At 47.8% G+C, this 10,966-nt stretch overlaps 1 protein-coding gene across 2 annotated transcripts in view; it reads right to left on the reverse strand.

Moving 5' to 3' along the window:
* Window positions 1-9,098, reverse strand: part of PRKAG2 (protein kinase AMP-activated non-catalytic subunit gamma 2) — a 235,492-nt gene extending 226,394 nt beyond the window's left edge. For both annotated transcript variants that reach the window (XM_066626921.1, XM_066626920.1), the window contains exon 1: window positions 8,576-9,098. In XM_066626921.1, the coding sequence (XP_066483018.1) occupies window positions 8,576-8,659 (84 nt within the window). In that variant the 5' untranslated portion in view covers window positions 8,660-9,098. The remainder of the gene's footprint in view (window positions 1-8,575) is intronic.
* Between the last annotated feature and the right edge of the window lie 1,868 nt (window positions 9,099-10,966).

Below are 10,966 nucleotides of genomic sequence, written 5' to 3' on the forward strand. Positions count from 1 at the left end.
TTCCTGGCATGCCCACAAGTTTTTCCTAATGGGCTAAAGAGCAGGTGGGGTAATCCAGACTGGCGCTGCAGCATTAATCCACCACCACTTGCACTGTAGTAGAATCACATGCCCTTTCCAACTATTCAGATTTGTCCTCCCCTCCCTGGCAGCTGCAGCATTTTCTGTCACTGAAATTCTGAGATGGGTGCTCTGTTTATTCGGAATGAAAGGTGGTAATATTGAAATAATATTGAAATCATTTCAATATACACATAAAAAACCTACAGAGTTAGTGATCTCAAGCTGTATGCAGCTCCCAGGCCATCCTGACCCTAGTTGTTCCCTTGTAGATACAGGAGTGAGGCAGAGGCTTGCCTTGATTTCCTGAGAGCTTCAAACTTCAAGCTCAGGAGAAGTCCCGAGTAGCAGCTCAGTGTCTCAACCATAACACTTCATTAGCAGTTCTCCAGGTAAAACATGTGACTTGCTTAATGCTGCTGTGTAGTATGCTGAAGAAACAACAGTGGCAATCCACAGAAGTACATGCTTTGCGTTCAGTACTTGAAGCACTTCCTTTCCTGCTCTCTTCTATGCTACACAATAAAAAGTAGGCCCTAAGCCAGGGGTGCTCAATAGGTGGATCGTGATCTACCGGTAGATCGCGAGGCAAAATGAGTAGATCGCAGAGTGCCGACCCCCCCCCCTTCAGGTGCCTCTGGGAGGAAACGCCGGGAGTAAGGCCCATTGTACTCAGTGGGGCTTACTCCCAGGTAAGTGTGGCTAGGATTGCAGCCTCACAGCCTAATCCTAGGCATGTCTACTCAGGAGTAAGTCCTGTTATACTCAGTGGGGCTCAAGGTACACCAACATACATTGTACACATAAATGTTATATGTTATGATGGCGCGAACATTGCAAAAAAAACTCTGGTAGATCTCCGGGCCTTGCTGGGTTTCAAAGTAGCTCTCGAGCCAAAAAAGTGTGAGCACCCCTGCCCTAAGCATTGTTCTCCAGTATGCAAAATTGAACACAAAAAGAGAGATTTGTTCCTTGAGGGGTAGGGAGAAGCTGTTCATAATAAGGCAACACAACCTCATGCTGTGGCAAAAATGCAGTTCCCAGCAGGAGGAAAATATCCAGCTGAGCCTCTTCCAGGCATGCTAGGTGTTATTATTATTAACAGTATTTCCAAAGGTAATGATTTTTTTTAATAGCACAATAGTTTTAAAAACACAGCAACTTTCACAGGCACTAGATTCCCAGCAAGCCAAACTATGGTTTGCAATAACCACAGTTTATAACACATAACATGGTTGGATCTTCACGTACAACAGGCAAGCCATGGTTTAGAGCTGCTTGTCTGCTTTTGTTTTCTATTCACTTCATAAGTTGACTTTATGGTGCATTATTAGATTCCAGAGGCAGAGCTGTGGCCGTAACTATGGCCAATTTAGATATTCCATTGTTAGCACAAACCACTGTTTGCAAACCATGGTTTCCAATTCTGATTTCCAGACAATTGTAAAGCCAGTCAAACCATGCCAAATCTTACAAGTTTTCTTCATTATAGTTTGTATGACACCTGGATAGAGCCAACCCCCCAACTTTTTCCTTTGTATATCCAAGGCTGCAACTATATACACAGCTTTTCTGGGAAGTAAGCCCCATTGAACACAATAGGACTTACTTCTAAGTAGACATGCATAGCATTGTACCCCAGTTCTCATAATTACTTGTGATGCAGTTGATACAGGACTGTATCAACAACCAACAGCAAAGTTAGTCATAAAATGCAAGCATCACTTTTCATCAGAGGCTGAATACAATTCATTCTATCATAAGCAGTTTCACATTTCCCCATATAAATGTGACCTTTGAAAGGTCACCTTGGTCAAAAGTGCTCTTGAGAATTGGTCATTTCTGACCTTTGCTCAGTAATATTTCATGCAGCCCTTACTATCACAATAATATGGGAGAGCCAAAGAAAGAGAAAAAATTTACGAGTTACAAAATATTACAGTTTGCATGTCAAGATGTTGCAACCTTAACCCCTCCTCCACTAGCTAGTGGAAAAGACATTTGAAACTCCCGCAAAAAAATGACTGTAGACAGCAATTATTATGCAATAAGAACATGCCTGGAAAGACTGTTAAAGTTACAACTTCAAAAATAATTGTCTGAATTTATTTAGAGCCAGGGTGGTGTAGTGGTTTGGGAGGTGGACTTAGACCTGGATGACCCAGGTTCAAATCCCCCCTCAGCCACAAAGCTTCCTGGGTGACCTTGGGCCAGTCACTTTCTCTCAGCCTCACCTACCTCACAGGGTTGTTGTGAGGACAAGAAGGAGGGGGGAGGAGCTGTGTAAACCGCCCTGAGCTCTTTGGAGGAAGGGCGGTATAAAAATGTGAATAAATAAATAAAAATAAATAAAATAAATTTATATACTTTGTTGGATCTCTTTCTCAATAACAAGTGTCCTTTTTTCCCCAACCAGGGAAGGATCACAACTGTGCAACTTTCTTGGTTATAACAAGAAAGTTTCTCTTGACACAGAGATCTAAAGAAACATGCCAATAAATGTAGATAAAGATATTTGAAGTTGCAATTCATAGGGTCTGTCCAAACAAAGTCCCACTGAACAATAAGGCAGCCAGTTATATATCTGAATTCAGCTTCTAGTCTCTGGTCTTGATGCATTTCCAGGGTCTGTCTACATCCATGGGGTGCAGCCTGTGACATGTTCAGAAGGGGGAGAGGAGGTAAGGTATTGGAAGTAGGCAGGAGAGGAAGATATGGGGATTTTTCACTGCTCCCCCGCCCTCCTGCCAGTCAAATTTGATGGGCATTTTACTAATCGCATCTAAAAACAAACAAAAACCTTAATGCTGCCTAAATTAAAATCCCAATTAAAGTCTTCCAGTACAAGCTTAATCCTGGCTTTTAAAAGCCACCATAGAACACAAAGGTCTTGCAACCCACTCTGGAAAATGCACAGGCTGAGACACAGCTTTGCCAAGTTTCCATGGGAAGGGAATTCCTAACATTGTCAGGCAGCCACCTAGAACACCTCTCTATAACCCTATTTTTAAAAAGATCACAGTGTTGTACAGTCAAACAAATGCTCTTGGCTCGCTTGGGGCTTAGGGCTTGTAGTGGGACAAGGGGCAGTAGAATGTAGAGTGTGAAGTTATTTTGTTTTATGCAAGGTGAATTGCAAGTCACTGGCCCTGCCTGCACTTCTCCGGCAGCTACAAATAGGTGGATGCTCACAAAGAGGGAGGTTTAATAACTCCCAGTCATCTGGTTGAGGATGCCTTTGTGGAATTTCATCACAGAGCAGGCCTTCTGCTTTGCAAGCGACACTGCTTTTTAAATGCCGTGGATGAGTATTGGACAAGCTATCAGGAAAAGACAGAAGATCTGTATGGGCAGAAGTGGAGCTCAGGCTACCATAAGAGGCTAATAATAATGCAGAACTGAAACTTCTGGGTTTAGGAAAGTGACCAACAAAAGGACAAACTCGTCATGTAAACAAAACAAAGCTGATGAATGAAAGGCCTTATTGTTATCAGAACCTCAAGAGTGTCCCTTGCATTTACTTCTCTTCTGTCTGTTCTTAAGGTACTTTCAGACAGAACCAGTGATCAGAGCATCAGACTAGCTCTGGGGAGACTCAGGTCCAAATTCCTACTCACTTAGATGAAGCTCTCTGAACAGTGCTGCGTCCTGATGGTTTGCCATCTGACACAGAACCCCCAGTGGCGCCCTCTCCCTTCTACCCCATTTGTTTTTCTATGAACTCACCACCCCACTCCTTTCCTCTTTCAAATCTCTCATTTTATACTGACATGGGAAGAGGAAAAGCGGTGTAGTGCCATTTCAATCTTTCCTGTGCCAGCCATCTGTTGTGGGGGTGCTGCTGCGCCACCCCTAAGAACTGGTCTACAATCTGCTTCTGGAAGCAGCCTGTTACACTCTGCTAGACCCAGATACTCTCTTAACACCTCTTGACCTAAACCATCTCACAGGGTTGTTGTGAGGGTAAGGAGAAAACCATGTGTGTCTTGAACAAAGGGTGGGATACAAGTTAAATTAAAAAAAACAAACAGCATTTGAAATTTGGACCAGGCATGTGGTTCTTTGACTTCTGCATGGGCCAAACACCTTGGCTGACTTGTTATGCCTGTCATCCAAGTGGAACGCCTGTCATCCAAGAGGCACTCCATCACAGCAACTTGGCAATCCAGCACAAAACTGCCCAGCTCAGAGGCAGCACCCTCCTCCCAAAGGTTCTGCTAAGGGCCACTGAACCACTTTTTTTTTAGTTCTACTGACTCTGTGCACTCACAACAGCCCAACCTATAGCAGTTGAGTTAGCAAAAGTTTTTTCTACCATATTTTTGTAAAATATCTGAGCGTCAGGTTGTTGTTAAAGGTGCAAGAACAGAACCAGTAAAAAATTACAGAAACACTCAGGCTGCTTGCCTACTTCAACCTCAGCTTGCCAACTGTATATGCAGAGGAAAACCACACCACCTTCCCACACACTCTGCAAGGTCCCTCCTTACTCTTGAGAAAAAGGGATAATATCAGCCTTTGTGGAAAGCTCCCAGCCATAGTCAGCAATAAGCCTGCAGAGCACAGAAGGAACTTCCCCTCTTCCACAAAACCTTCTGTTGTTTCTCAGCAACAGGAAGCACGTGGATGGTCCAGTGGCTATACCTCCCTCGAACCACAGCACAACCGACCTGCCAGCAATATTTCTTGAAAGGACACTCAACAGGTACAGGTGTTCACACTTTTGCATGGAAGCTGGCTCCATGCAACAACAGGCGGATTTCCCAACAGGATCACAAGTCGACCCTCAAGGTGTTCTCTCAGAAGCAAATGCCCCCAAGTTCAGTGAAACTACACTGGCTCCCTCAGTTGCAGCCTCCAGCATCAGTGTTTTTGTGCAGGCACAGACCACCTGCTGTGGGCACTTGCCCACAGCGGCACTGGACTGGCTAGACCCAGGTGTTTCGACCTACGTACATTCCAAGACAGACCTCCGGAATGGAACCAGTAGGTTTGCTGAGGACTTAGTGCAGTTCCAATTAAGTGCACTTAGGATTACAGTCCACAAGAGGTGACCAAAATCTAGTGTTCTAATCAGTCTCATTCACAGGGCAATAGCATTTAATGAACAGCCAGCCTGCAAACATGTTTGTATCCTTTCAGGTTAGGGTACATAAGTAAAAGTCCCCTACTTCTGTGTATGAAACCAATTTCTCTTCCCACTGTTTGCAAGGAAACTGGCAAGAAGAGTGTTAGGATTATAAGCTACCCTATTACTATTATTAACAGTATTTCTATACCGCTTTTCAACAAAAAAGTTCACAAAGCGGTTTACAGAGAAAAATCAAACAACTGATGGCTCCCTGTCCTAAAAGGGCTCACAAATTATGCAGGGGATGGGCAGAGTGGATAGAGAGATGCTCTCTGCACTCTCATATAACACCAGAACCAGTGGACATCCACTAAAATTGAGTGTTGGGAGAGTTAGGACAGACAAAAGAAAATATTTCTTTACTCAGCGTGTGGTTGGTCTGTGGAACTCCTTGCCACAGGATGCGGTTATGGCATCTGGCCTGGATGCCTTTAAAAGGGGATTGGACAAGTTTCTGGAGGAAAAATCCATTACGGGTTACAAGCCATGATGTGTATGCACAACCTCCTGATTTTAGAAATGGGCTATGTCAGAATGCCAGATGCAAGGGAGGGCACCAGGATGAGGTCTCTTGTTATCTGCTGTGCTCCCTGGGGCATTTGGTGGGCCGCTGTGAGATACGGGAAGCTGGACTAGATGGGCCTATGGCCTGATCCAGTGGGGCTGTTCTTATGTTCTTAATCTAAAAAGATGCAAAAGACACCAGCAGACAGCCACTAGAAAAGACAGTGCTGGGGTGAGGTGGGCCAGTTTTTCTCCCACTGCTAAAAAGAGGAGCACTCACCTGAAAAAGTGCCTCTTACCCATCAAACTGTTAACTGTTCATGGAAATTCTCTCTTATTTTGCTGTGTTTCAATGCCAGAAAGGGATTGTAACTCTGGAGTGAGGCATTCATACACAAGCCCCCCAACCACTTAACTAGCTTATTGGTGAACAGCATCAGATTTGGATAGAGGCACATGGAGGAGCAGGAATACTACAAGCAACCATCCCCTCATTTCAGCTTAAAGTCCCACTTCAGTTGCAGTAAATTCCCCTTCCACACAGGAAATGGAAATGAGCACACCTTGCAATGCAGTCTAGCTGGAGTCTCTTTAAAACTCCTGCCTGTCCAGGTTTGGCTGCACAGGCAGAAGAAAGCAACAATAGAATCTTGAGATGCTTAGAGCAGGCTGGGTCATTTCAGACCATGGGTAAAAGACTAAGAGCACAATCCTAACCAAGTCTACTTAGAAGTAAGTCCTATTTTGTTCAATGGAGCTTACTCTCAGGAAAGTGTGGTTAGGATTACAGCCTAATTAACACATCAAGGGTAAAAATTTCAGACCAGACCTCTTTATGCTGCACTAGTTTACCTGTAGGGGAGGTTTGCGGGGGGGGGGGGGGGGGGTGTTATTTTTTTTAACATACAGAAGCATTCACAAATGCAATTCCACCCCCTGCAGTTGGAAGCAGTGCAGTCCATCCTATCAATTCAGAACTCTACCAGCTCATTCAGTTGCACGTGCAGACCAAGTCCTGTTCTGACATTACCCACCTGCACCATCCACGTGCTTTTAACCAGGGTGCTAAAAGAAAGCCAAGGCATTTAAAAATCCCTTATCCCTTGTACCCCACTAGTTTCTTCATCGAACTGGGGGACGCAATTGCCTCAGATCATCCACTCAGAGCCATCTAACATAGGTCTCATTGCCCTTTTAATTCCTCCCATATACTCTCAAGGGCAGTCTTTTCCCAACATTTTCAGTGCTTGCTTATGAGTGAACCAAGGATTCTAATGCATGTTAGCTGATGGTGAAAGGGCACCAAGGGTTAATGTGGGTGTGTGCTCTCCCTACATATGCTGTGCAAAACTCTCTGCACTACAGGGCTCTGAATCCTGATCTTTCACAGCACACAAAGGTGCATTTTGTGTTCTTAGCAGAGAAGAACCTTCTTCCTTCCCAGCACTTCTCACCAGCAGTTGTTCAAGACAGGAGGCTTTGTCCTCATGTCCTATCAGTGGAGGGCATGACCTCCTTCAGTCTTTCAAGAGATCTTCAAGGTTCTCAAGAGGCTGCACAGCGCAAGCTATCACTAGGCTTTCTCCCAGCGTCCACTTCAAGGTGAGATGTCACTAGATTCTGGGATGGCCAAATCAAAGAGCTGCTTTGCTGGTTCTGCACCATCTGCCATGGGGCTGAGGACACGTGCCTCTAGTGTTGTTTAGATTAATGTGGGAGTACATGAGGAATGGAAAGTAGCCAATAAGCATTTTTAAAAATCAGAACATATAATCTGGTCACTGAAAGCTCTACAATCATACAAGAATCAAGTTCAAGCATTTTAAAAAATTGCATTATTCATGTTGTTGTTGGCAACCTTCAGTCTGGAAAGACTATGGTATCACGCTCTGAATGGTGGTTCTGGAACAGCGTCTAGTGTGGCTGAAAAGGCCGATTCGGGAGTGACAATCCCTTCCACACTGGGAGCAAGTGCAGTCTGTCCCTGGTCTGTCTCCCTGGCTATGCGCCTTCCTTCTTTGCCTCTTAGCCTCAGACTGTTGGCCAAGTGTCTCTTCAAACTGGGAAAGGCCATGCTGCACAGCCTACCTCCAAGCGGGCCGCTCAGAGGCCAGGGTTTCCCACCTGTTGAGGTCCACTCCTAAGGCCTTCAGATCCCTCTTGCAGATGTCCTTGTATCGCAGCTGTGGTCTACCTGTAGGGCGCTTTCCTTGCACGAGTTCTCCATAGAGGAGACGCCTGTGTTGGCTCGGTCATGTCATGTCGTGAGAATGGATGATGGCCGGATCCCAAAGGATCTCCTCTATGGAGAACTCATGCATTATTTATATTTTAATGTATATCTTGCATTTCATTTTTCTTTAAGTATAAGAGTGCTCCAGTGCTTGAACTGGGCTCCTCCAGCACCTGCAAGAAAGTGGAACCCCCCCCCCCCCAGCAGATAAACCACTTCCAGCTGGCTGAGGAAGCAGACCAGGTTGGAATCCTGAGCACACTGACTTGAGAGGAAGTCCCATTGATCTCTGCAGGCCTTAGTTCCAAGTAATCAGGCTCATGCCGTGCATTTCTGGGCCTGCCCCCTCTCCAGAAATGGTGCTCTTGAGAAGGGCTGCCACAGCTGTCCCTCTGGTCTCAGCCCAACCCTGGAGAAACCTTCCCCGGTTGTGGCTGTGGAGTGCCAGGCGTGGACACATTCCTGCTCTGCCCCACCCCCTACCTGTTGCTGCAGAGGGAGAGTTCACAGTGCCAAGCCGAAGAGCAAAGACAGCAAAACTCCCTGGGGAGAGGGCACCCACTGGGTCACCTGCTCCCTGCCCAGTGTGCAAGAGAAGACCAAGAATGGGGGGGGGGGTGAGGGAGAGACCAGGCAGGTGCACTTACTGGGATGTGGACGCGCAACACGCGCTTCTTCTTGCCGCTGGCTGAAGCCTCTTTCTTCTTGGTGTCCATGGCGGTGCTTCCCATCTCTTCTCTCTGGGAGCCCCCCAAGGATGCCAGGAGGCGCAGGGTCTGCCCGGCAAGGCCCTCTGCCCCGCCTGCCAGCTGCCTTGAAAACTCCTGGGGTGGTGGGCTCCAGGGGGGGAAAGATGTCAAGCGGAGGTGGGCGCCTGACCCCCCAGGCGGCTGCTGGGACCCCCGAGGACAAGCGCTGGCTCGGGAAAGGGTCTCGTCCTCTCCATGGGGCGCCTTTGCAGGAGGACCCCGCTGGCGGGCAGGCGCTGCTGGCCACTTCAGGAGGCTCCTCGGCGGGGGCGAAAGTTTCCTCTCCCTTGCAGAGCTGGGCTGCCGGGCAAGCCCCGGGGGTCAGTGGCGCGTCCAGGGGGAGAAGGCGACACGGCGCATCTCCAGCAGCAGCAGCCTTTCAAAGCACACGAGGCTCGTTTGCAAAGCCAGCAGTGCCAGTGCCAGGCTGGATCTGCAGGAGGGGGGGCGATCCTGGGCTCCTCGCGTGCTGCAGAGTGGACCCCCCTTCCTGAAAGCCCAAGGTGCCCTCCCCCCTGTAAGCTGCGGGGAGGGGCTGGGCTGTGCTTCCCCTTTCAGGCTGCCCAGAAGACTTTCTGACAGCAGCAGCAGCACCAGCAGCAGCAGGGGGAAGGAGCTAGAGAGAAAGCAAGCCCAGCCCAGGCGAGGGGGAGGAGGAGGAGGCACCCATCGTCATCATCAGTATCTGTTCTTCGCAGCCTCGCTCCGAGGAGGAGGAGCAGGAAGTACCAAATCACGAAAGGCAACTTGCTCTCTGCCTGCAGCCAAGGGCGTGCTGCTGCTGCTGCTGCTGCTGTTGTTGTTGATGATGATGATGATGGTGCGGGGGGAGGCGCGAGGCTGCCTGGTCAGCCCCCTCCCAGGACATCTCCCAGACCTCCTCCTCCGCCTGAGCCCTGAGTCGTGCCTGCTGCTCTGATGGGGCCAGGACTGGGCAGGGAGGAGCTGCGCTGGCTGGGTGCGCCTTCAAGGGCTGGCTGGATGCAGTAGTCTAGCCAGAGGGGGGAGGGCGGCGCTAAGTTTTGCAGAAAGCCTCACAGGGGGGGTGCAAGCGGCCCTTCCCCTTTGGAGCCATTCCAGGGTGTTTACTCCTAAGTCACTTCCGGGGTTTACTTCCAAATAAACGTGTCTCGAATTGTGCAATTACTTTCCCTTGGAGGAGAGAGCATTGCAGACTTGGGGTTTCACTGTAACGTGCTTTATTTACCAATATACCAGCAGAGCATGCTGGAGATGAAACAGACAGAAGAGCCCCTCCAGAGTCTACTCTAGAGAAACTTGGGCAGCCATCAGAGGCCCTATTCCCTCTCCCTCTCTGCCCGTTTCAACTTCCCCTGCAGGGCACTGGCCTCTGCCCTACTCTTGCAGGTGAATCAGCCATTCAAGAAACATCCATGGTCATTACGCAACATTAACATGCTTTTGTCACAGGCCCTGACCACTCACTCACAGCCAGCCAACCAGCCAAACTCAGATGGACATAACGTACAATGCAGTGAACTCACAGGATGGTCTGAAGCTCAGCAGAAGTTTCAGCATTTCTGAAATGAAGTTGGTCTGCACCTTGGCAGGTGTCTGAATGAGAAACTGTCTAGAAAGAGGGTGGGGTGCAAGGACAGCAAAGAATTATCAAAATCTCTTTGCTTTGCTCCTGTTTATACTGGATGTTTATTTTGGGTAATCTCCAACTTGGCCGATGAAACGGAGCATAGCAACTAATCATCAGGAAATAGTGCTCTGAGGGTACTCTTACAAGCAGAAGTCCCACAAATCAGGTGCATCTCAACTTCTTCCCATCTGATGTGCAGGGAACAGGGTTCCAAACATCAGTCAACTGGGGACATTGCTAGCTGATGGTGGGTCATTTAGCAGAAATATCTCATGATGGGTTTACATGTGCTGTAAAACATTTTGTGGTATGTTTGCTCTGCTATTTATTACACATGCACGTTTCTTAGAAAAAGTGAGGATTAGATTACTGCTTATCTTGTGTCAGTGGCGTCACTAGGATTCACGTCACCCGGTGCAGGAGGCCTGTGCATCACCCCATGCAGTGGGTGGGGCAACACCCCAGGTGGTGGGCATGGTGATGTACCACCACCCCGCCCCTACTGGTTTTTTTGGCTGTACCTTTTGATAGAACACAGATATTTCAATGTGGTTTGTTTCATTGCATTCTGCATGAAATTACGCATTGATTGATATATAGCATGATGGTATTATTCCTTCAAACTCTGATTTTAGTGATTTTGAAAACTTGTAGAGTCACACACACACACACACACACAC

The sequence above is a fragment of the Tiliqua scincoides genome, chromosome 5 (genome assembly GCF_035046505.1).
Source record: "Tiliqua scincoides isolate rTilSci1 chromosome 5, rTilSci1.hap2, whole genome shotgun sequence".
NCBI classification, from domain to species: domain Eukaryota; kingdom Metazoa; phylum Chordata; class Lepidosauria; order Squamata; family Scincidae; genus Tiliqua; species Tiliqua scincoides.